The sequence below is a fragment of the Somniosus microcephalus genome, chromosome 6, assembly GCF_052327205.1.
Source record: "Somniosus microcephalus isolate GS21.2 chromosome 6, FLI_Smic_1.0, whole genome shotgun sequence".
NCBI classification, from domain to species: Eukaryota; Metazoa; Chordata; class Chondrichthyes; order Squaliformes; family Somniosidae; genus Somniosus; species Somniosus microcephalus.
This window is the reverse complement of record NC_140992.1, coordinates 193,077,863-193,104,636: the sequence shown is the minus strand read 5'-3', so window position 1 is coordinate 193,104,636 and position 26,774 is coordinate 193,077,863. Positions and strand designations below refer to the sequence as shown.

Genomic DNA, 26,774 nt, shown 5'->3' with positions numbered 1-26,774 from the left:
CTTGGTGCCAAATGCTGTTTTGATGTCGAGGGCAGTCATTCGCACCTCGCCTCTGGAATTCAGTTCGGCTTATGCTTCCTTGCACTGGATTTCCCCACCTCAGGAAATGGTTTCTGTGTATCTACCCTATCAAATCCGTATTAAATCACCCTCAACCTTCTAAGCTCCAGGGAATCCAAACCAAATTTATGCAACCTCTCCTCAATTTAACCCTTTAAGTCCTGGTATCATTCTGGTGAATCTGTGCTCCAAGGCCAATATATCTGCCCTGAGGTATGGTGCCCAAAACTGAATGCCGTGCTCTAGATGGGGTCTGACCCAGGCTCTCTACAACTGAAGCATCACTTCCTCCCCTTTGTAATCCAGCCCCCTTGAGATAAAGGCCAACATTCTATTAGCCTTTTTGATTGATTTTTGTATCTGTGCACTAGCTTTTAGAAGCTTGGAAGGGCTGCGCATTCATAAATGTTTCTAAATGATCAATGGCCACTTAAATGCAGCATTCTACCGTCATTTGCTAAGCACCATTGATGTCCAGGAGTAAGTAGAACTCCAGGGCATGAGGTTTCCATGTGGTGGAATGGCCACAACAGGGGTGGGGTTGAAGTGGTAATGGGAAGATACTCAACTCTTGAACTAGTTGTCAGTAACTTGTACCCACATGTGGTTTCCATTATATTCTTCCTCGTGGCAGCTGCTTGTGGCCAGTGGTAATTGGAGAGGCTTAGTGGCACAGCTCCCGATGTATTTCAAATAATTGCAGTTTTTTAAAAGCCAAAATAAAGATAGTAACATTATCCATCTAGTGACTAAATTTAACCTGCACTTCTACTAAAGGATGAAAATGTGCTTCGACCTCAATCCATTTGTAACACAAAGCAAAAATATCAGCAAGCTATTTATGGAAACTGCCCTATTTCTGAAAAGCACCATTTACATTTTAACTTCATTAATCAACATGCCTTGTACACTATAAAAAGGTGCACCAGTGTTCAAGTATAAAGGGGGAAAAATTCAATTGCTTAGTGCGCTCGGAACTTGGCGCCCAAGTGCGACGATTTTAGCGCCGCTCGCGAAATTGACCAGTCGTTTTGCGACGGCGCTCAACACTACCGCCACGATCTCCTGCGCCCGCAGATCGTGACGTCAGTCAAGCGTGCAACGCCCCAGTAGCGCCCCGGACTGGATATTGAGTCGCGCCCCCTGCCTTAGCGCCTGCTGCTAGGAACAACAGGTAATGGGGAACGTTATCAAGTCGGGAAGGGGCTGGGGGAGCGCTATTTAAAGGCGGGCGCTTCCTGCCTTTTCTTGTCGGCAAAATCTTTGGCTTTAACGCTGTCCTAAGGTGTTTTGGCCCTCAGCACCACTGTTGTGGTTCCTAAACACCAAGCTCTTTCTCTGGGCCTATCCATTAGTACTTCCAACACAATTGCTTTTGAGGTCTCTCCAGGCCGAGATTCAAGACTGCAATGACCAGGGTGTGGCTGGTCAGCAAGATGGCCCCTCCCCTTTAAGAACTGGACGGCATCAGACTGTCTGGCTTCCATGATAATTGGCATCACCTGAGCTTCAGTTGCGTTCTGAGGTAGCGCCTCACTCCCTGACGTTTGCGCCTTAAGAGAGGTGTGTAGCGCCTGATTTAGCGCTCAAATCACCTCCAGGGGCGATAGAGGCGAATTTTGCAGTTGGAGACGATAATTAGCGCCGGGCGCTAAACTTTGCACCCGGCCGATATTAGCGCCCAAAATGGGCGATACCGAGTTTTTCCCCCAAATTGTTTTAAATCCAAATTTTCCTTATTAATTTGAATTTTTTTTTGGCAAGGGAAGAATTGACGTAAAGGTGAGTAACAAGGCAGGTGTATGAGCACCTTATTTATGGCTTAGTTACAAAGTGCACTAGGTAGTGTGGAATTGAGCTTTACGCACCAAGAAGGTGCTAGGTTGGCTGGAGAGTTTAGAAGTAGGGGCCATAGTCTCAGGATAAGGGGTCAGCCATTTAAGACTGAGATAAGGAGGAATTTCTTCACTTAGAAGGTTGTAAATCTTTGGAATTCTCTACCCCAAAGGGCTGTGGATGCTTAATCATTGAGTATATTCAAGGCTGAGATAGATAGATAGATTTTTCGACTCTAGGGGAATCAAGGGATATGGGGATTGGACGAGAAAGTGGAGCTGAGGTCGAAGATCAGCCATGAGTTTATTGAATGGCAGAGCAGACTCCAGGGGCCATATGGTCTACTCCTGCTCCTAATTATTTTTATGTTTGATCCTCAATCTGCTGATCTTGATTAGAGCCTATGCTTCTGGGGGAGACGGGGCTAAAATCGGCCAAGATTTTCACATCTGAACATCGTCCAGTGATCTCTGGGGCTTTAGCATGTGGGGTTGTCAAGTGACGATAGATTTTCTCCACAATGAAAAAGTCTGCCGATTCTCTAGACTGATACGTGAAGAATGTTCCCTTGGCTGAGGTACCAGAGAGCAACTGGTAGCCATGGCACGATACACCAGCCTGAGTCAATACCTTCAGAAGAGGAAGGGAGAAACCTGGAACATAAAAACATAAGAAATAGGAGCAGGAATGGGCCACTCGGCCCTTTGAGCCTGCTCCACCATTCAATAAACTGATCTTCAACCTCAACTCCACCTTCCCGCACAATCCCCATATCCCTTGGTTCCCTTCATTATCCAAAAATCTAAATGGCCAACCTGTTATTCTAAGACTGTGACCCCTAGTTCTAGACTCCCCAGCCAGGGGAAACATTCTCCCAGGATCTACCCTGTCAATGAGGTCACCTCTCATTCTTCTAACCTCTGGGTATTATAGGCCTAGTCTACTCAATCTTTCCTCAAAAGACAATCCACCCATCCCAGGAATCAGTCTAGTGAACCTTCGTTGCACTCCCTCTAAGGCAAGTATATCCTTGGGTAAGGTGATCAAAACTGTACACAGTACTCCAGGTGTGGTCTCACCAAAGCCCTATATAATTGCAGTAAGACTTATTTACTCTTATACTCCAATACTTTTGTAATAAACGCTAACATACCATTTGCTTTCCTAATTGCTTGCTATACCTGCATGTTAACTTTGTGATTTGTGTACAAGGACACCCAGGTCCCTCTGAACACCAACATTTCCCAATCTCTCACCATTTAAAAAAATACTCTGCTTTTCTATTTTTCCTACCAAAGTGGATAACTTCACATTTCGCCACATTATATTCTAACTGCCATGTTCTTGCCCACTCACTTAACCTGCCTATATCCCTTTGCAGCCTCTTTACGTCCTTCTCACAACTTACTTTCCCACCTAGCTTTGTACCGTCAGCAAACTTGGATACAGTACACTTGATCCCCTCATCTAAGTCATTGATATAGATTGTAAACACTAGTTACAGCCTGCCAACCCGAAAATGACCCATTTATTCCGACTTTTTTTTTCTGTCCGTTAACCAATCCTCAGTCCATACTAATATATTACCCCCAATCCCAAGAGCACTAATTTTGTGTAATAACCTCTTGTGTGGCTCCTTATCGAATGCTTTTTGAAAATCTAAATACACTACATCCACTGGTTTCCCCTTATCCACCCTGCTAGTTACAATCTCAAAAATCTCTTAACAGATTTGTCAAACACGATTTCCCTTTCATAAATCCGTGTTGACTCTACCCAATCATATTATGATTTTCTAAGTGCCCTATTACCACGTCCCTAATAATAGTTTCTAGCATTTTCCCTACTACTGACTACTATCTGGCCTATAGTTCCCTATTTTCTGTGTCCCTCCTTTCTTGAATAGCAGGGTTACATTTGCTACCTTCCAATCCCTGGTGTCCGTTCTAGAATCTAGGGAATTCTGGAAGATCAAAACCAATACATCCACTATATCTGTAGCCACTTCTTTTAAAAATCCTAGCATGTAAGCCATCAGGGCCAGGGGCTTTATCAGCTTTTAGTCCCATTAATTTCTCCAATAGTATTTCTTTATTAATACTAATTTCTTTAAGTTCTTCATTCTCGCTTTTGGTTCCCCACAATTTCCGAAATGTTTTTTGTGTCTCCCGTGAAGACAGATACAAAGTATTTGTTTAATGTCGCTGCCATTTCCTTATTCCCCATATTTTCTCCTGCCTCTGCCTATAAGGGACCCATGTTTACTTTTGCTGATCTCTTTCTCATTTACTCATATTCTATTTTATGTCTCTCTCTCTCTCTCTCTCAATTTCTGGGTCACCCTTTGTTAAATTCTAAAATCCTCCCAATCTTCAGGCTTACTACTCCTTTTGGCAACATTATAACCCACTTCCTTTAATCTAATACTATCTTTAACTTCTCTTGTTAGCCACATTGGACCACTTTTCCTGTGGGGTTTTTATTCCTGTTGGGAATTATGAGTTATTTCTTTAAATGTTTGCCATTGTCTATCTACCATCATGTGTCAGCTGTGACTCAGTTGGTAGCACTGAGTCAGAGGGTTGTGGGTTGAAGTCCCACTCCAGAGACTTGAGCACAAAAATCTAGGCTGACACTCAAGTGCAGTACTGAGGGAATGCTGCATTGTCTGAGGTATCGTCTTTCGGATGAGACGTTAAACCGAGGCCCTGTCTGCACACTCAGGTGAGTAAAAAGATCCCATGGCACTGTTTTGAAGAAGAGCAGGGGAGTTATCCCTGGTGTCCTGGCCAATATTTATCCCTTAGTCAACATCACTAAAAAAAATCAGATTATCTGGTCATTATCACATTGCTGTTTGTGGGAGCTTGGTGTGTGTAAATTGTCTGCAGCATTTGCATTACAACAGTGACTACACTTGAAAAAGTACTTAATTGGCTGTAAAGTGCTTTGGGACGTCCAGTGGTCATGAAAGGCACTATAAAATTGCAAGTCTTTTCTTTTATCATATCTTTTAATCTAGTTTCCCAATCTACCTTAGCCAACCCCATCCCTCATACCTACGTAGTATGCTTTGTTCAGATTTCAGACCCTAGTTTCGGACTTAATTAAATCACTCTGAAACTCAATATAAAATTAATCATACTATGATCACTCTTCCCCAGACGCTCCTTTACTACAAGGTTATTAATTAACCCTGTCTCATTGCACAATATTAGATCTAAAATAGCCTGTTCCCTAGTTGGTTCCTCGACATACTGATTTAGAAAACTATCTTGAATGTAGTCCATGAACTCGCCCTCCACACTATTACTGCAAATTTGGTTTGCCCTGTCCATATGATGATTAATGTCCCCATGATTACTGTATTACCCTTGTTATATGCTCCTCTAATTTCCTGATTTTTACTGTGCCCTGTTAGCGGGCCTATAAACTACTCCCACCAGTGTTTTCTGCCCCTTGTTTCTTTGCTCCACCCAAAGTGATTCTGCATCTTGATTTTCGGAGCTAAGATCCTTTCTCTCTACTGTATTTATCCCATCGTTTATTATCAGGGCTACCCCACCCCTTTTCCATTTTCCCCATAAAATTTAAAATTAATCTTTATAAAAAAGGCAAGCATGTTGTATGTAGAAAGCCATCACCGAATGTTATGATACAGAGCTCAGGAGGGGGCAGATAAATACATGTTGCAGATATTAAGTCAATGGTCACAGATCTGCAATTCTTTTCAGCTAGCTCCACTGAAAATACTTTTACAAATTGGGGTAATGCTGCCTATTTTCCCTTCAAGCACCAAACGGCGATTTCTTTCTTTTGCAAGTCCTGTACTACTGCCAGCGACTTAAGCCACTTAATCAAATGTTAGTTGAAACCAGAATTTGGCTAAACAGGAAAATGGCCACCGTACTGATGAAGGAATCGGGCATTAACGTCATTAAGGAAACCATGTTTGAGGAAAGATTAACATTAAATTCTAATCAACAAATTTATTCAAACAAAAAACTAATTATGGACTCCACATCAATAAGGCATCATGAAACAGGGAAATTTCCCACATATCATATAGGGTTTCAGCAATGCCAAGGACTGCAGGAGGCACCTCAACTACTTTAATCAGGTGGCAATAAAGAAGATAGTAACAATGATCTGATGTGAATGGACAAATGGGCAGCTGCGGGGTGAAAAAAACTGGTAGCAGAAAAGAGTAGGTGTTCATCTTAAGGACATAAAATAACTTGGAATGGTAAAAGGCCATGCTGCCCATTTGGGACACCTTCAGTCATTAACCCAGGATATCTATACTCGCTTCCTAACTCCTACATGAAGCAAGCAGATCTCTCAATATCCATATAACATAGAATCATACAGCACAAAACACACAAAATTGACAGGCAGGAAAAGACCGGTTGGTCCATCAAGCCTGCCCCACACTCATGATGGCTGGAGCATCATGACTAGACCCATCCTACCCACCTGCAGCCATGTAATCTTCTGGGAGAGGCAAAAAAAGAGAAAAATGCATTCGGCCCATCGTACCTGTGCTGGCTCTTTGAAAGAGCGATCCAATTGGTCCAATTGGTCCCATTCCCCTGCTGATTCTCCATGTCCTTGCATTTTTTTCATTTCTAAGTATATACTGTATCCAATTCCCTTTTGAAAGTTATTACTGAATCTGCTTCTACCACCCTATCAGGTAATGAAGCAAGCAAATGTATTAATATCCCTAAACCCCTCAATCCCCTTTCTCTTACAAATGCAGATTCAGGAGCAGATGGTGTCCAGCCAGTCCTCTCAATCTGGAAAATTAATTAATGAAAAATGCATGTTTAAAAAAAAATGGTAAAATTATGTAATGAGATAATAGAAAATTGTAATCAATATCCTTTGTATCCATAATGTCAGTAAATGCCCAGTAATGTCAGTAAATGCCCTGTAATTTCCGGTAATTAATATATAAATGATCCCATTACAGCAAAGTAAATGAATATGAATAACTGTAAATTATAATCTGTTCTGAAAATAATTTGCTTAACTTTCCTCTTTAATATAGAACCTTGGCTAGACCACACTTGGAATACTGTGACCAGTTCTGGTCTCTATACTATAAAAGGGACATAGAGGTGCCGGAGAAGGTGCAAAAAAAAAAGATTAACTAAAATGATACCAGAGTTATACCTATCAGGAAAGATTGAACAGGCTGGGGCTCTTTTCTCTAGAAAAGAGAAGACTGAGGGGTGACCTTTAATATTAAGAAAGTGTTTGATAAGTTAGACAATGTTTTCACTTGTGGGTAAGACCAGAACTAGGGGCCATAAATATAAGATAGCCACTAATAAATCCAACGGGGAATTCAGGAGAAACTTCTTTACCCAGAGAGTGGTTAGAATGTGGAACTTGTTACCACAAGGAGCAGTTGAGGCAACTAGCATAGATGCATTTAGGGGGAAGCTAGATAAACACATGAGGGAGAAAGGAATAGAAGGATATATTGATGGGGTTAGATGAAGGGTGGGAACAGGCGCGTATGGAGCATAAATACCAGCATGGATCTATTGGACCGAATAGCCTGTTTCTGCGCTGTAAATACTTTTGTAAAACTTTGTAATATCCATGGAGCTGCACAATCTACATGCAAGAGTACTTCAGATAACACAAACCAGCCCACTATCATTGCACTGGGGGAGGAGGGGCCCGGCCTGAGTGCGGGCGGAGGAATGGCAAGGTTATCCCGGCTTCCACACAGCAAGTCAAAGACCCTATTGAAATAGATCTATTGGTGCTGTAGGTTTTATTTTTATGTTCCAGTGGGAATTGCCTGGCTTGTATTCGGCAACTGCTCACTGTGGCATGAAGAGGTTGCTGTGTGGGGAATCACATACGCAGACTCGCATCTCATCACTTTGCGCTGCAGCTTTCTGTAACAATCCTGAGTGTTGTCACTGAGCAAGACATCGGGTAGGATTGTAGTCCTTGACAAAAAGTTGGTTAGTAGCATCATGCTGCAGTAACACTTGTTGCACTGAAGGCAGTGTACATCTTAGCATATCCTAGCAGTTGTTTGGAAAGAGTCCCTGAGTCGCATAAATCGCAGCTCTATTATCCTTTCTAAAGGTAAGAGAGATTTTTTTGTGAGCAGTTTTATAACAGAATGACTGTATTATACCCCAGTTCAAATATATTTTAACATCTCTCATATCTAGCACTCAAAAATGTGATGGGTGCATATCAGGCTGAGCATGAGCTTTATCACCATTTTGGCATCTAGGACTACTCTTCACACAACATCACAAGGACCAACCAAAGTTCAACCCACCACATCGCTCAACCAAGAGACGGTCTTTTGCAGCTGGAAATCCCAATGTGACGACTCTCCAGCAGGCAGCTTCCTCATAAGAAATTAAAAATTATTTAAATCTTGAAACATCATAAATGAATAATTAGCCTTCTCGTGTCCATCAAGAATCAGAGTTCAGTATTCCCCACAACCACATTTTGAAATTGTGCATAATATTTTGAAAGGAGAATGGATATTCTCACGAAGTTCAAACTGGCTGTTCATACTATAGCGAGACCTATAAAATGGCAGCAGTGCATCATATTCTATTCACATACCTTCTGTGAACTGGAATTGGCAAGAGGAGTGCATAGTAACAGTAAATTGCACCCTTGGATTCCTAATCACTGCTTGAAGAGGTACAGGGAGGAAATGTTCGCAAGCCACCCCCAAATTGCTGTTTGTGGTTTAAAGGCAATGAATTTAAAGGACAACACCAACGTACTTGTGAACGTTCCTCTATGCACACATATTAAATGCAGCAAATGGATTTTCAGCCATTGCCAAGCGCACTTTTTAGCCATACCAGCTGTCATGTTAATAGAGGTAAAGACTGTTTCCCATAACAGCACTTCTATGCTTCAATAGCAATTACTCTCTGTTACAGGAACAAATAGAAAAGTATCACTGGCACTCTTTTCTAGTTCTGTGGAGTCACACACAAGAATCATGCAATAAACCAACGTTACAAGAAGGAAAACTGTTTTCTTTCTATTAAAGCTCTGATAAAGCATTCACTATAACTATAAATTGCCTATTTATTCAGCATGCTAGGGATTGCTTGCTGTGTAGCTATTAAGTTACTATTTATTTAGCAGAGTGGGGGTTACTGTAACAGAGTTTAATTTTTTTGGATAGGCTAGAAGTTACTCATTGTGTAACTGTATGGCGTTGCTGTCTATTCTGTATGGTCAGGGTTATTCACTCTGAAGTCATTCAGAAAGGCAAGGATTAGAGTTTTTGCCTGTAGTTTTCCTGTTTGTGAGGAAGAGCCGCTGCAAGTGGAGCTGTAAAACAGACGGGAACTGCAACTACGATGGGGAGCTGTAATTGAGACAGGTGGTGAAGCTGAAGGTAGTGCAGCTACAAGGAGGCTGTAATCGGGACGGTCATGCAATTACCAGGGGGCTGTAACTGGGACAGTAGTGCAGCTGCACGGTTAAATTTTAGCAGGGGCAGTATTGCAGTTATGAGGCTGTAACTGACTGGAACAGTGGCACAGTTGTAAGAAGAACTGTAACATTGGCACGCAGGATACTTGCAGGCAGGCTGTAAGTTGCAGTTGGGGCTGTAACATGGACAGGAAATTCAGCTGGGACAGTCAGAGCAATTTTTACACAATATATAAAGTTTTCTAGACCAGCAAAGCTGAAAAGTAAATTTTGCACGATTCCACATCATAAAGGAGATGGGGACAACTACAGGAAGTGCTTGATCCTGGCAGTAATATGCAGTTGCTCAGTATAACACCATAAATGTCAATTAGCTGTGTTATGACTTGTAGGATAACATTAATATTGTATGCGCTACCAGAGATAAGTGATAAAGTGAGAATAGTTACCATAGTAACGACTCCCAAACTGATGTTCTGTCTTTTACCACAAAGGAAGTCAAGGGATCGAGTGGTACAGCTGACGCTCCTTTCCACCAGGAAACATTACAGAGGCTGTGGTGTGGGTCGATATTTACTGCAGGTGCGTAAGGCTGGTAACCAATTGGGTATCATAGAAAGGATTGGAGTCTCCAGAGGGGCTGTTGACAGCTGCACCACTGGGAACATCAAACTCACCAAGAGAATTTCATTTCTTTGGAAACTGCACATGAACTTAAACCCATATAAATACTATGTTTTTGTATGCACACATAGAAGTGCTCTCCATCCACATGTTGGGAACTGGACTGGCGTCTAAACCTGCATGGACAAAATAACCAACCATGTATTAACATATTCATTCTTTGAGAATTTTTTTCCAAGTCTAAATTTACAGGATACAATTTCTATTAGTAACACTTCCAGAACATTATTCCCATCAAAGCAGTTCAGGAGGTCTTGCTGGCGTCTGGCTGTGCGTGTCTGGACCCATCCTACTGGTGTCTGGGTGCATGTGTCTGGGCCCACCCTGCTGGCATCTGGGTGCATGTGCCTGGGACCACCCTTCTGGGGTCTGGGTGCGTATGCCTGGGCCCACCCTACTGATGTCTGGGTGGACAGGTATGGGACTACCTTGCTGGTGTGTGGGTGCATGTGTCTGGGACCACCCTTCTGGGGTTTGGATGCGCATGCCTGGGACCACCCTGCTGGTGTCTGGGTACGAGCAAGTTGGAACTTTCTGTGAAATCTAGGCACTTGTGTTTGTGGGTGCTGTGCTAGTATTGAAGCGTACATGCCTGGGACCATTGCGCTAGTGTCGCTACTATTATGTCCGTGTGTAATTGAGACACGGACTGCAGGAGTTGGTTACAACAGGTCTTTACTGAGTGGAGACAAAACTGGAACTACTATGCAAAGTTACTACACAGGCTTATATACAGGGGTGGTCACTACTGGTACTGCAGTATACAGGGGCTGCAGAATATAGTTCCTTCTGCAAAGTACATACACTACAATTCCTCCCCTTTTAGCTAAACAGTACATAACATTCGATTAATAATTAAATAACATATTTACAATTACAGTTGTTATATACATTAGCTGAAGTTAAGCAATTATAAGTTCAGTCTTTGAGGAGGCTTCCTGATTCTGTCTGGATAACGCCTCTTTGGGGTATCAGGTTCTTCTGGCAAAGTTGATTCGGAATCAAGGTCAAACCCGAAGCGTCAACTCAAATTTCTCTCCACGGATGTTGCCTGACTTGCTGAGTTTTTCCAGCATTTTCTGTTGTTATTTCGGATTTCCAACATCTGCAGTATTTTGCTATCGTCATTGTTGGGTTCGTCTGCTTCCAATATTCCCGATTCTGAGGTAGATGCAATTGGTACTTCGGTTTCATCACCAGGTGTATCGGATCGTGGTGTGGAATTGACGTTTTCCAGTGACTCTAGAATCTGGTCAGCTTGGCGTCTTACAATGCTCTCTCCAACGTCCACGGTATACATTAGAGGTCCTTGCCGTGTGCAGATCGTTCCTGGCTGCCATTTCTCTGTGCGGTAGTCCCGGGCCAAAACTGGTTGACCTATCTTAAAACTCCTGGTTGGCCTTTCATTCATATTCTGAAACTGCCTGTTCTCCACATCTCTTCTGATGTTTGGCTTAACCAAATCCAAGCGGCATCGTAGTCTTCGATTGAAGAACATCATGGCTGGAGTTTGGTTGGTAACCGCATGTGTCGCATTCCGGTAGGCAAACAAGAAGTTATCCACCTTATGTTGTAGGGGTATGTCTTCATTACACATTGCCTTGATAGCCTTCTTGAATGTTTGAACGAACCTCTCAGCCAATCCATTGGTGGCTGGATGATATGGGGCGGATGTGTAATGCTTAACACCATTGTTCTTTAAGAACCTCCGGAACTCTTCAGACACAAACTGTGGTCCATTGTCGGAGCAAATCTGTTCAGGCAGCCCATTTCTGGCGAATATGGTTCGTAAGACTGTGATAGTTTTTTCTGTGGTGGTTGAGGACATTTTTATTACCTCTGGCCACTTTGAATGTGCATCCACCGCAATTAAAAACATCGAGTCCATAAATGGACCAGCAAAATCAATGTGCACCCTTTGCCATGGATGTAGAGGGGCTTGTGGTGGGGCGTTTTGGACCTTCTGGCATCCTGTACAGCTCTTGGTCATCTCTTCGATTTCTCTATCGATTCCCGGCCACCACACAAACGCTCTGGCTAAGTTCTTCATTTTTACCCCTCCCAGATGACCCTCATGAAGCTCTTTGAGCACTCTATCCTTCAATTTGGGCGGAATTACTACTCTGGATCCACACATCAAGGTTCCTCTGCACACTGACAGCTGTTCTCTTCTCGGCGAGAATGCTGGCAACAGTGGTTCGCCATGTGCTGGCCATCCCTTCACCGTTAAATCATAGACCCAGGAGAGTGTCGGGTCATTTCGTGTTTCCTTTTCTATGTTTGCATTCGTCACAGGTAGACATTCGACTATGGTCGAGTGGAATATCTCCACAGGATCCACTGCAGGTGCTTCTTCCACCGTCGGCAACGGTAGGCGCGACAATCCATCAGCATTCCCATGCTGTTTAGTTCCTTTGTACTCAATGTCATATTGGTGTGCCCCTAGGAAAAGGGACCACCTCTGTAGCCGTTGTGCTGTCATTATCGGGACGCCCTTCTGAGGGTTGAAAATGGAGACAAGAGGTTGATGATCAGTTAGTAGAGTAAATTTCTGACCGTGCAGGTAGTGATTGAACTTCTTCACCCCCCACACCAGGCTGAGGGCCTCTCTGTCAATCTGGGCGCAGTTACGCTCGGCTGTAGTTAACGAGCGTGACGCAAAAGCTATTGGCCTCTCTGAACCATCAAGGAATTTATGTGACAGTACCGCTCCAATGCCGTAGGGAGACGCATCACACGCCAGTCTTATCGGTAGTGATGGGTTGTAGTGAGCCAATACTTCTCTTGAAGTGATTAGGTCTTTACTCTTCTGAAAGGCCCGCTTACATTCATCGCTCCATTTCCATGCTACTCCAGTTTGTAGTAGGGCATTCAGTGGGTGCAGAATTGTGGACAAATTCGGCAAAAACTTATGGTAGTAATTCACCAATCCAAGGAATGACCTCAGTTGCGACACATTTTCAGGCGCTGGAGCCTTAACTACCGCTTCAATTTTGTCAGGGGACTTATGTAACCCCTCTTCATCAATCACGTGGCCACAATACGATATCTGTTTCTTAAAAAACTCGCACTTGGGGCGATTGGCTCGTAGCCCATGTTCTCTTAGTCTAGTGAGCACCTGCTCTAGGTTGGCAAGGTGTTCACTGTCATCTTCACCTGTCACTAGGATGTCGTCCAAGTAACACTGAGTCCCCGGAATCCCTTGCAGGACTTGTTCCATCGCTCTTTGCCATATCGCCGGAGCTGATGCTACTCCGAATACCAGTCGATTATACTGGTAAAGACCTTTGTGAGTGTTTATCGTGAGATACTTCCTAGAGGATTCTTCAACCTCCATCTGCAAATATGCTTGTGCTAGGTCAATTTTTGTAAAACGCTTCCCTCCAGATAGTGAGGCGAAAATATCTTCTATCCTCGGGAGAGGATGTTGTACTGTGTGAAGGACTGGGTTCACCGTCACCTTGAAGTCCCCACAGATGCGAACCTTCCTTGGCTCCTCAGACTTATTGTTTAACGTTTTCTTCATGACAGGAATGATGGGTGTCGCCCACTCGCTCCAGTCTACCTTAGATAACACGCCTGCATTCTCCAGATTCTCCAGCTCTGCCTCGACGGCTGGGCGAATTGCATACGGTACCGGTCTTGCTTTGAAAAACTTGGGAATTGCATTCTCTTCTATTTTTAGCGAGGCGGTTACGCCTTTAAGAGTGCCCAGTTCTTGTTGAAATACCTCTTTGGCGTTAGCTAAGATTTTTGACAATCGTCCAGGTGTGACGTCGTCATCCTTTTTACCAGCCACCGTCAGTGCCTGAATGGAGTGCCAGTCTAAACTTATCTTTCTGATCCATTCACGTCCTAATAACGGTGGTCCACCATCTTGCAGTATGTACAGATACAATTTCTGTATTTCCTTGCCGTTGTATTCGACAGGCACCCTTATTTTCCCTCTGGAGTATACTTTCTGCCCCGTATACGTCTTCAAGACAATGGATGTGTCTTTCAAGGGTATGTGTGAGAATAGCCGCTCGTAGTCTCGTTGATTCATGACGGTCAGGGCTGATCCTGTATCCAATTCCATTTTGACTTGGGACCCTGCTATCGTGAGGGTGACCCAAATGGTTCGGTGATCCTCTTTTGCGATTACGTTGTGAAGTTTGAGACAGCTTAGTCTCTTGTTCCCGGATTCACTATCGCTCTTCTGGTCTTCGGAACTACTGTCCGTCATCTTTTGTACTTTCCTGTACTGTTCCTTAGTAGCCTTTTTGTTGTCGTTAGTCTTCTTCCCAGACCTGCAAACTCGTGCAATGTGTCCCATCTTTCCGCATTGCCTGCATATTTTGTCCTTGGACCAGCAGTCCTTCTGGTCATGGGTTGTTCTGCCGCAGCGATAACATTTTTCAAATCCCCGTGTCATTTCGTGGGTGCCGTATTCCTGTGGCTTTTGCTGTATTTCCGCAGCTCCCCTTGCTGCTGCTTCGTACGATACTGCCACGCTGAAAGCCTTATCTAGCGTCAGCTCTTTCTCTCAGAGTAACCTCTTCTGGGTTCCTTCACTCAGGAGTACACAGACAAATTTGTCCCGTAGAGTATCTGTCAGTCCTGCTCCGAACTGGCAGTGCTTTGATAGCTTGCGTAGTTCCGTAAGGTAATCAGCATTGCTCTCATCTTTATGCTGATTTCTCCTGTGGAATTTAAATCTTTCTGCTATCAGCAGCGGTGTAGGATTTAGGTGTTCCTGTAGGATATCAACAATTTCGTTAAAACTCTTCGCCATTGGTTTGGCTGGAGTGATCAGGTTCCGCAATAGGCCGTACGTTCTTGCGCCCATTAAGTTTAGTAGTACCGATGCCTTTTTCCCCTCGGCTACTTTTTTTGCCTTGCAATATACTTAGACTCTTTCCACATACGTGGTCCAGTCTTCTATTGCATTATCGAAGGCAGTGCTATTGCCAGTCTTCGGCATCTTGGAAATCTAAGATGGCGCCTCCCGCGCTTTGCCTTCTTCCCCGATTTAACAAAATGGCGCCTCCCGCGCTTTGCCTTCTTCCCCGCTGGATTAAGATGGCGCCTCCCGCGCTTTCCGTCTTCTCCGCTGCTGCTAGCGCTGTTGCTGGCGTTTTATGCCTTGATGGCGACGCCCTATGGTCTTCGCGCACTTCCCCCCCCCCCCGCGCTGCTGCTAACGCCGCTCTCCGCGGTTCCCGTGGCAAACTGCAGCTCCTCGCGGCTTTCTGCGCTTCTAATTTCTTTTATTTTCCCGTCGTCAGAGCAACCCTACAGGACACTTTCCTCCCTCTTCTCGGGTCTGTACGCTGCCCGGCTTCGTAGCACCGGCCGCGCCCTGTGTGCTCCACCCTCTCGCGCTCTCTCTCCTCTTCCCGACAACGCTGCTCGGCCCCGTTGTAAAGCCACCCGATCGAGCTCTAGCCCGCCGCAGCCCAGGAAGGATCAGTGTACTACCTGCCACCAGCCCGATTAGCTGGAACACCATCGACAGGATAACCAAGCCCCGCTCTCGACAGCCTCTCCTGCAAATCTTCAACTCCGATGAATCAGAGGCGGTTGCCCGCGGTCGACGGCCGTTTCTTCTGTTTGTTTTTTTTCTTCCTTCTGGCCTCGACCTCTAACAACTTCGCTTCAGGGATGGATCCCCATGAGGTGGTGCAGAACTGTAGGTACTCAAAGACTGAACTTATAATTGCTCCTCAAAGGACTCCTCAAAGACTGAACTTATAATTGCTTAACTTCAGCTAATGTATATAACAACTGTAATTGTAAATATGTTATTTAATTATTAATCGAATGTTATGTACTGTTTAGCTAAAAGGGGAGGAATTGTAGTGTATGTACTTTGCAGAAGGAACTATATTCTGCAGCCCCTGTATACTGCAGTACCAGTAGTGACCACCCCTGTATATAAGCCTGTGTAGTAGCTTTGCATAGTACATACACTACAGCTACAAAGTACAATTTGTGTCATTTAAAATTATGTTGAGAACCTGTTGTTTGACTTGGCTTTTATCTGTTATTGTGCAGTATATTAAATGTTAGGCCATTTATCAGATACTAGCTGGGGGGGCTCGGCGCGCGGTTTACGGCTGGGTGCTGCCGCTCCCACGCTCTGTGTCACTCTTTCCCTTCCTGGCCCACTCTCTCTCCCTGCCCCCTCTCTCTCCCTGCCCCTGTATGTCCCCTCTCTCTCTCTCTCTCTCCTCTCCCCCTCTCATCTCCCTCCCTCCCCCTCTTTTGGCACCCGGGGAAGGGCTTTGAAAATTGAACCCGGCCGCGGTGGCCGTGCGGGGCCTAGCGGTTCAGGCCCGGCCGGGCTCTCGGGCCGAGACGGACCGCAGCTGAGCTCCCGGTGGGGCCGGGCGCCGCGCCGCGGTTTACGGCCGGCCGCTGACGCTCCCCCGCCCGCTCTGTGTCTCGGGCCGAGCGGTTGTGAGGCCCAGGCCGAGTGACTCCAACTCGCCTCCCGCTCCCGGAGCCACAATGTGGGGGTTTGTTTGGCTGGTGCTGTCGCTGTGGGGATGAAAAAAATGGTGGCGAAGTTTCGGGAGGCTGCAGGATTAGGTCCCGCCCGTGACGCACCGATTGGTCAACAATCAGGTCACTGAACTGTAGGATTGGTCCACCATCACGTCACTCAACGCTAATGAGCGGTAGGATTGGTCAACCGCTAATGAGCGGATTTTTGAACGTTTTTTGTCTACTGTCCGAACAATTCTTGTCTGACCAAAAAGTAAATACACGTATTAGACTCCCCTGATCATAGCCTTTCTTTTGATATAACATACGTGTAGGTACGCTCTATAACTTTTGAGTGTATAGCTTGCTTATGCAAATAGTGACCATAGTTACATGGACCAATCTGTAAATGAAGATCAAATAGTTAGAGTGCTGGATTTATTTATTTCTCTCATTGAAACTGAAAAACCGCAAGTGATACTAGAAGTTAGAGGATATTTTATCCCCGCATGGCAATGTATTATGTGGAATAGACTCCCAGCAAAGGCAATTGGGGTATTGTGTCAATGAGCTCCTTGAAAAAGAAGCTGAAAAAATATCTGGTTGGGAATGTGATCAATGGCTATAGGTGTAGGTATAGACTGAGATGATTGAATACACCATAAGTGTAAAATGAATTATTGCAATACTCGGGCCTGGGAGATGGTGGTTGTCTGTGGAAGCCTGAATATGATGTGTTTGAGATTTAGGGATAGACAGATATTCTGCCCTTTGACTAGATTACCTTGATAGATATTTATACAACTTTCCTTCAGGAGATTAAATAGGTGAGGCAGGGGCCATGATAGGATCGTATAATGTGTGTGGAAGCAGTCGGTTTGATGGGGCAAATGACCTTATCCACAAGACGAGGGACAGCAGCAAATTTATATGGAGTGGTGCAATAACATTACAGTATTCTTGCTTGCTACTGCATGGGTTGTAATGCGGGAAAATAGGAGCAGTTCGAGTAAGCTTCACATGCCAGTTCAGTGCCTGTTGTCAGACCTCCTCCTGGTGACTGGCAGGAAACTGCGCACAATGAGGAGACAAGTAGCATTGGTAAGATATTGCATAATAGAATGGACCCCGGAGGTGGATAAGCACACCTACCAGCATATGGAACACACTTTAGCATTCAACCAAAAATGCCACAGTTATGGGTAGATAGCACCAGGACATTTAAAGTCTTACAAATGACTGAAGCAGACTTTGATCAGGTCATAAAATCACAGGCTGACAGGTCAAGATTGTGCATGGCTTTCCGCACTGAGTGCTCTAGACCACACTCATTACTCACAGCTGTTTGATTTGCACTTATTAGTTCTTGTTGTTTCATCCAAACCCAGTGGTAGAGTGGTGATGGTGCTGGGAGTTGTAGTCTCAATTCTGCACATGGGCAACTCATGTCATTGGTCAACAACAGGATTTGTTAGTAATCAAGAGTGTCTGTGCAACTCCTTGTAGAGCAGTACTGCACACTCTATACAAGTGCTCTAAACAAACATCTCCTATTGACAGTGTATCAGCAACCTGTGGTTGGGAAGTCATTTGGTCTCCCAGGAAAAACAGCAGGAAAGCTTAGAAACCAATCCCAACATAAAACATTTTCATGGACAGAGAGAGTACAGATTGTCCTGAGAGACAGAACAGCATGTGAGCCCAGCCTTACAACATCAACATCGCTGGCCTTTCAGAAAGGAAGAAAGGCAGCTGACCGAAATCAGTGGGTGGTGCACGTTCTATTGGATTGGATGGGCTGAAAATGAGCAACATGAATAAAGGGTCGGTTTTTCAGTTCACTCAGGTAGTGAAAGCAAGCTTGTCACTGTTCCTTTTGGAACCTACAACAGAATCCTGATGTTACAGATTCACCAACGTGCATCTGCAGTCAAGTGTGTCTGCATCAACCATAAGCAGCTATGATAAAGATTTGTACAATCAGCTGAGTTTTGTCATTTCAACAGGTTGTTCTCTTTAGTGCTGAAGTGGACAATAATCACCAAATCTGAAAGGCTGATGTGATAGTCAAGTTGAACAGTAACAATCTACTGCTGTCTCTGTGTGCCAAGCATCAGCTCATCATAACAAGTACGATCACCAGACAGACAAATACAATACAAGGCAACCTAGCTGATCTACATTCTAAACATTGGCATTTCAGGCAAAAGGGTTATTCAAAACATGGCACACAACAGGTCAGTCATGCAAGGTGCTGAATTCTCTTTGGATCACTGACATTGTCATAATGCCGCAGACTGGTACTCGCACAACAACCCCAAAAGGCAAAACCAGAAAATGAAGATTCCCCAAACATTTTCATATCTGATTGCTTCAAAAGCAAGAAATACATAACTCCCTGAAGGAAGCATTAAAGAATAGACTAAGAGATGTGGATCCAAATGCTGTCTTTATGGATCAAGAGTGGAACATGTTCAAGGAGGTGTATATGATGCGGTGCATAGGAAACGGCTGACTTCATGCAGAGAAAGTGGCTGGACACGTTTTCTGATTATGAATCTGAGATCTCCATTGATAAATAGAAAGTGTGTTGCCCACAACAGCTTACTGAAAAACCCAACAGATGTGACCAGAACAAATGGATGAGAATCAGGCTGCAGTCCAGATATACGTGAGATCAAGGATCAGTGGTGACTGCAAAAGACTGAAATAGTGCAAGCGTGCGCTGACACATGCCACATAAAGTCGTTCAATAACACAGAACTGTTATTAGGCCAATTCACTACGACTGAGCTTGTGAATTCAGAAGATTGTTGTCAAAACTGAAATTATGTGATGGTGAGTCGAATACTTCAACTATCTATTGAATCGTCCTTCAGAAGTCGAAGAGCAATCAGTCGATGACATTTCACAGCAACCAGTTTATGAAGGACCTGGGATTCTACCCTCCTCCCTCCCATGTGAAGAAGTCAGAAAGGCTGTGCAGCTTATGAAGATTGGCAAGGCACCTGTCTGATAGCATCCCCATAGAGGTGTGCAGGTCCCCTTGGTGGAAGGTGATGTTCAATAAAACATGGGCAGAGGAACATGTGCCACAAAATCTGAAGAATGCCCAGCTTCTCACCATCCATAAATACAAGGGAGATTTATTAGAAAGAAAGACTTATAGTTTTATAGCGCCGTTCACGACCTCAGGACATCCCAAGTCGGTTTAAAGCCAATTAAATACCTTTTGAAGTATAAGTCACTGTTGTAATGTAGGAAACGCGGCAGCCAAATTGCACACAACAAGGTCCCACAAACAGCAATGTGATGATGACCAGATAATGTTTTATAGTGATGTTGGTTGAAGGATAAATATTGGCCAGAACACCAGGGAGAATTCCCCTGCTCTTCTTCGAATAGTGCCATGGGATCTTTTAGGTCCACCTGAGAGGGCAGATGGGGCCTTGGTTTAACGTCTCATCTGAAAGTGCAGCACTCCCTCAGTACTGCACTAGAATTTGTGCTGAAGTCACTGGAGTGGGACTTGAACCCACAACCTACTGACTCAGGAGGTGAGAGTGCTACCAACTGAGCCACATCTGACACAGCTAATTAAATAGTGATAACTATTTAATATCTCTGTGAAATCACTGGAAATCTCCTCATTCGAGGGAGGCTTGTTGCTACATTCCGAATGGATGCTCTTCCTGAGAATTAGTGTGGGTTCCATGCCAAACACAGCAGAGCTGGCATGATCTGAGAGACACACTGCCGTACAGCAGAACCGTGATCTGTTCATGGTGTTTGTTGATATACCAAATGCAAAGTTTGCAGGTCCTGCCAAGTATCTCAGTATTGTCAAAGGGTTCCATGATGGCATGCCCATCGGAGTGACAGCATAGGGAGATTATTTAGAAGCTTTTCCAGTGATCTACTGGAGTCGTCGTCGTACGTGTCTTCACACTGTTCCCTTTGGGGAACTGTATGAAGTGGTGGAAGGATTTCTGGCCACGATTAACGCTCCTTCCGTGACCGTAACCATCTTCGTACCAGCCATTAGGGTGGTTAGTCCTATGGCAGAAGGGTTTTACGGGCTCCCACAACCCATACGAGGGGGGGGGCCACCCACACCCACGGACGCAAGTATCCCGCTGGATGTCAACCCAGAATTTAGAGCCGGAGCTACGACTCCACTTGCCGGGACTGTCTGGAGCGGGGTTCGAAACCCTACGCCTTCTGGCCCAGCGGCGGGGATGCTACCACTACGCCAAAGGCCCACTCCATCTACTGGAGTGAAATGAGATTTAATTTGCCTGATTTTTTTTTTTTTTCCAGTATTCTTATTGTCATGTTGCTGGTGCACGATGACACCTTGATGAGAATGTTGGCATCTAACTGAGTTTCGGAATGCATATGGGGCTGTTAAAACTGAATCGAGTACAGGCAAGAATGAAGTTTTGCAAAGAGACCATTTAAGAACCTCTCAAGTGAATCAGTTAGAATACAACCTCCAACTATATTCATGTTATACTGTGTTATAACAATGCCACAGTGGAGCAGGCTCGAGGGGCCGAATGGCCTTCTCCTGCTCCTATCTTCTATGTTTCTTCTATGACATTGACAGAGGCACTTTAGGTTTACCATCATCTTTGACAAAAGGAGGTGATGTTTCAGCCTGCTCTGGCAATCACTGCAGGTGGCTTGGCATGAGGGCAGAAGGCCAGCAACCTGAATCATTGGGGTCGATGTTAAGCCTCCCATGACGGGCAGGGGAGGGTCGGGGTTAAAAATTTTAAACTGCGAAACGTGACCCCAACCCGCCACATACGCGCCTACTGCCATTTTTATGGCAGTGGGTTGCGTGGAATGTCTGTCCCACTCTCGAGAGGTGGGACACTTATAATCCACTGCAGTTGGGAGTCTGATTTAGCAGCATTGGCTGGCATTGTTTTCCAGGGCTTGGGAATCCCGGCAGCGAAATGGAGATGGGAGCAGCCAGATCAAGCGGGAAAGTGCTTTTTATTGCACTCCTCATGAGCCAGCAGGAGTGCTTCCGCCAGTCCCTCAAGCAAATCTTCTGATTGTGGTGTCTCTCCTCACTGTGGTGGTCAGCTGACAAACCCACCCCTCTCTCCACCACCAAGCCCCGATCGTTGCCTCCCTCCCTCCCGATTGCTGTGCTCTGAACCCCCACCCACCACCAAGCCCCGATCTTTGCCTCCCTCCCGATTGCCAGGCTCCGACACCCTCCACCACCAACCCCCAAACTTTCCTGATTGCCGGGGATTGTCCCCAATGGTCCCCTCTGCAGCCTTCTATTGCTGGCTTTCCTGCCCGACAGCCGGTCATTCTGTCTGGTTGGCTGCTAGGCAGGGAACAGAATTTTAAAAATGATAATGGGGTCCTGCTGTTAAATTTGGCAGGACTTCCACATTCCCGTGATTTCTGGGTTTCTCTTTCTCCGGCCACCCCCACCCACGCTCCCCAGCTCTCTCCCTGCCTCCCCATAAACATTGGGGCCATTGTATCTGATGGCATTGTCAATAAAGAGGTTGCAAACTGTGAGAAAGGCATATGAAGGCTGAAGCTTAGTGTGTTTAAAGAGCACTGCTTGAAGTTGAAGACAAAGATCAAGATGCATACCTCTCTTCTGTGAGACGCAAACTGTATGTCACACAAGAGATTCTGAATGGCTAAGACAAGTCAACAATAGCAGCATATGGCTGTACTAATAAAAGTGCAGCTGTGCTGTACAAGTGGATCATCCAAGGTTGCCAAAACAAGTTTGCTACAGCAAACTATGTGCCAAACTGTGACTGTCGGAGAAAGCACTACAAAGAAGGCAGAGCTGAAGCTCTGAAAGATATCAACAGACAATTAAGAAGAAGCAGTATAGATTTGCCTGAGATTGCAGAACACAATCACAGCTGACTTCAAGACCAATGAGAATATAATGTTTAACACCAACTAAAAGCAGACACTTTGGCTCAAGCAATGTTATTCAAGAATCTGCTGCCGTTGCAACATGGACAGCAGAGATTGGCCACACTGGTGGATGTCCTTCTGATGAACAACCAATAATGTGTCTGGCAGATAGCAGTCTCTGTGCTGCCTGCAAAAACGTTTCTTGAAAATTTTAATGCTTCCTCTTTGGTTGGTGCAAAATCACACTATGAGCACTTCTACAGGCCCAGGCTGCCAAGCAAAACTTTGGTCCCCCTTTCGATCAACTTTTGAATACTGGACACCTGAGCCTATCGGCCATCATCTTCAGTCACTGCTTCAAACTCCGTACCCTAGCTTCCAATTGCATCCCCCTTCCTGGCCACTGACTCAGGTTGGAGCCGACTGTTTGCAACCTCAGCCTCCTATTTAACTGAGCTTCCAACCCCATATCCTTTCCAACACAAAGACTGCCTATTTGCACCTCTAACATTGCCCATCTCTGCCCCTGCCTCAGTCCATCTACTACCAAAACCCTCATCCATGCCTTTGTCTGGTTAGACTATTCCAATGCTCTTCTGGCCAGCTTCCTTTCCTCCGCCTTCCATAAAGTTCAGTTCATCCCGAACTCTAATGCTCATATCCTAACCTGCACCAAGTCCGGCTCACCCTGGCCTGTACTCCTATGCTCGCTGATTTACAGCTGCTCATGGTTCCACAGCGCGTCAAATTTAAAATTCTCATCCTGGTGTTCAAATGCCTTCATGGCTTCGCCCTTTCCGAGCTCTCTAATCTCATCCAGCACTACAACCCTCTGGGAAATCTGCATTCCTCCAACTCTGGCCTTTTGTGCATCACCCATTCCCTTCGCCCCATTATTGGTAGCCATGCCTTCAACCATCTAGGCCTTAAGCTCTATAATTCCCTCTCTAAACCTCTACCTCTCTCTCTTCTCTGTTCTTTTAAGACCTTCCTTAAAACCCACCTCTATGACCAAGCCTTTAACCTTCCTTCTTAATATCTCCTCTGGCTTGATGTCAATTTTAGTCTGATTACGCTTCTGTGAGGTGTCTTAGGATGTTTTCCTACATTAAAGGCACTATATAAATGCAAGTTGTTGTTTATGTCCAGCATTCAAATGATGCAAATGCTGGAAAATAATTCGGAGGGCATATTTCCTTCATTTGCATCTTCTTTATATGCATCTGTCCAAATACAAGAGGGTACATTCTGCACTGGCGTGCTGAGGACCAGGAAATTGGGGTGGGGATGAAGGCATACAGAGGCAGGGATGCAGCAGTATTTTTCTGTCTCAGCCTGCCCTAGATCCAGCAAAATATTGGCAGGGGGCAGGCAGAACATCTAGATCAGTGTTTGCAAACGTGGAACAGGTTGAGGAGAATTTGCCCTAACCTGTCTCGGGCCAGTCGGAACATAAGCCCAGGGGCCACTGAACCGCTCCACTGCTCCGTTCTGTCAAACCACACAGCAACAAAATCCAAATACTTAGTCTCCTTTTTAAAGAGAAATAGCCAAACATTGCAAAGCTCTTGAGATCAATCTTTTCACCAAGTGCAACATCACCATCTGCTGACCAAAAAAAAAATCCTACATGAGCAAGGTGCCATTTTGTTCTGTACACAGACAGGTGTACGTAGGAATTGCTGAATGAAGACAAAGGTCCATCTACTTCCCCTTCTACCATGCTGGTTGTCGCATGACACAATGATAATGGAGTTGTTGACTAATCATAGCAATCAATCTCTATCAATTAGTCTACAACAGACCCAGACACGACTTGAGGAAAACCCCCAGTGGTGGAGAGCTTTGGGAACCAAAGGTCCAATGTCACCTGTTCCTCCCAAGCTTGCTACACTTACCACATCATGGCCTAGAAATTCAGTTGCGTTTGCCAGCCGTTAACGCCATAAGAGGGGTAGATTTCCAGCGCTAGGCACTTAGCGCCCGGGCGCAGGCCGATCTGCGCCTACGCCCAACTTCAGTTGACATTTAGCGCCGGCGCAAAGTGTTTGCGCCCGCTCAGCTGCGCGCGCAGCTTATGACGTCATTTCGTCGTGCAACGCTGTTTGTGCGCCCCAAACCGGAAATTCAGTGGCGCCCGCCCAATGTGGGCGTGGCGCTGTTAAGAACTGTGGACTGGAACGCAGCAGAGGCCCTGCGGGCCTCGGGGAGCGCTAATTAAAGGGCACTTAGACTGAACTATAAAGGCCAGCCATTTTGCTGCAATGACTTTAGTGCTTTGGATTTCTGGACAGAGACCAAGGAACAGACCTTACTGATTTGGGACAACATAGGAGAGGTATTTTTGGCTTCTGGCCAGAGCTTTGAAATTAGACTCTGATTTCACTGTTTGCAAGTTTATTATGGGGGCTGCATGGGGTTCCAACCCTCAGTTCCAGCATTATGTGCGAAGGGCTCGCAGACACTGTGTGAGAGGGCCAGCCATGCCTAGACGCAGAGGGGCCATCAGGCGTCGGCAACGTAGGCCTTACCCACTCAGGGAATACCGGCAGCAGGTGTCCTATCTCACCATGACTGCCGCGCATTGTGTTAAGAGGCTGCGCTTCAGAAGGGAGGTGGTTGCAGAGATCTGCCAGCTGCTTCACAGAGATCTGCGTCCACAGCTGATGTGCAGGACGTCTCTGTCGGTGGAAGTGAAGGTCACGGTGGCTCTGAACTTTTATGCAAGCGGCTCCTTCCAAGCCGCTGCTGGGGACATAGCGAACATCTCCCAGTTCGCCGTGCATCGCTGCATCCGGCAGGTCACCGATGCCCTTTTCGCAAGGAGACACCAATTCATCTCCTTCCCCATGACCCTAGAGAGGCAGGAGCAGCGTGCAGTCGGATTTGCCAGGATCGCCGACTTCCCCATGGTGCAGGGCGCCATTGACTGCACGCATGTGGCTATGCGAGCACCTATCGACAATGCCGAGGATTACCGCAACCGGAAGGGCTACCATTCCCTCAATGTACAGCTGGTGTGTGACCACAGGCAGCGCATCCTAGCTGTCAATGCCCGCTTTCCAGGAAGCAGCCACGATGCATTTATCCTGCGCCAGACTACTGTGGCTGACATGTTCGAGGCACAGCCTCCACCAAGGGGATGGCTTATTGGGGACAAGGGCTACCCTTTGTGTACATGGCTCATGACCCCGCTCCGCGCGCCCAGGACCCCTGCGGAGGAGGCATACAACGAAAGCCATCAAGCCACAAGGAACATCATAGAGCAAACGATTGGCGTCCTCAAGCAACGGTTCCGCTGCCTGGATCGTTCCGGCGGATCTCTACAGTATTCGCCGGATAGAGTCTCCCAGTTCGTCGTCGTTTGCTGCATGCTGCACAACCTGGCTATCCGCAGGACTCAGGCACTGCCACCTCGCGTTGGACCACCACCTCAGGAGGATGAGCAGGAGGACCATGAGGAGGAGGAGGAGTACCAGCCCAGGAGGGAGCCACAAGGTCCAAGGGCCGTCCGCTGGCGGCTTATTGAACGACACTTCTAGGCCCCCTGTCAGGGAATGGCTTGTGGCAATGAACGCACCTGAATGCAGCCGCTCCGCAAGCCCTCAGCCGGTTAACGCAACAACCACTTGAAACATGACACCTGGACAAGCTGAATAAATAAAAAGCTTTATTTAACAAACTCAGGGCCTTTCCCACATGAAACAGAAAAACAGACAAGACCCCCAAAAAACAGTCAAAAACATATCTCACTCCCACAACCTGGGGAGGAATAACAAAAATTGTCCTTCCAATTGGCCTTCATCCTCGGCCGTACCAAAATAAGCCCCCCCCCCTCCAGAGCACAAACACCCCCATATAAAAAAACATTTGCCTTCATCTTCGGCCTTACCAAAATAAGCCCCCCCCCCTCCAGAACACAAACACCCCCATATGAAAAAACATTTGCCTTCATCTTCGGCTTTACCAAAATAAGCCCCCCCCCTCCAGAACACAAACACCCCCATATAAAAAAAACAGTTGGCAACACACTCTACTTGGTGTGCCGAGAGGGCGAGTCCTTGTGCAGGCTTCTCCGGCCCCTGCCCGACCTGTTGCTCCGCCTCAACCTGGGCCCTGTGGGTGTTGCAAGGCTGGGGGAAGGCTCCTGAGGGGCACAATGCGTGACGGCAGATGCCCTTGGGGGTCGGCCTAGACGAGGTCCGGCCCTGGAGGGGCCGGCTGCTGACTGCTGCAGCTGTGGCTGGCCAGCATCAGTCTCTCCAGCAGCTCGTCGCACCTTGGCTGGGGGAGTGGCAGTGGCGGCTGCAGCAATGGGGGCAAGCTGGCTGATGCCAGGCGCTCGCTGGTCGCCAGAGACACTGGCA

At 46.0% G+C, this 26,774-nt stretch overlaps 1 protein-coding gene across 2 annotated transcripts in view; it reads left to right on the top strand.

The window, feature by feature from the left end:
• The window catches only part of LOC147116298 (uncharacterized), a 313,953-nt gene that overhangs the window by 154,517 nt on the left and 132,662 nt on the right, over nt 1-26,774 (top strand). For both annotated transcript variants that reach the window (XM_085991139.1, XM_085991138.1), the window contains exon 5: nt 9,840-9,927. In XM_085991139.1, coding sequence (XP_085847265.1) covers nt 9,840-9,927 — 88 coding nt within the window. The remainder of the gene's footprint in view (nt 1-9,839; nt 9,928-26,774) is intronic.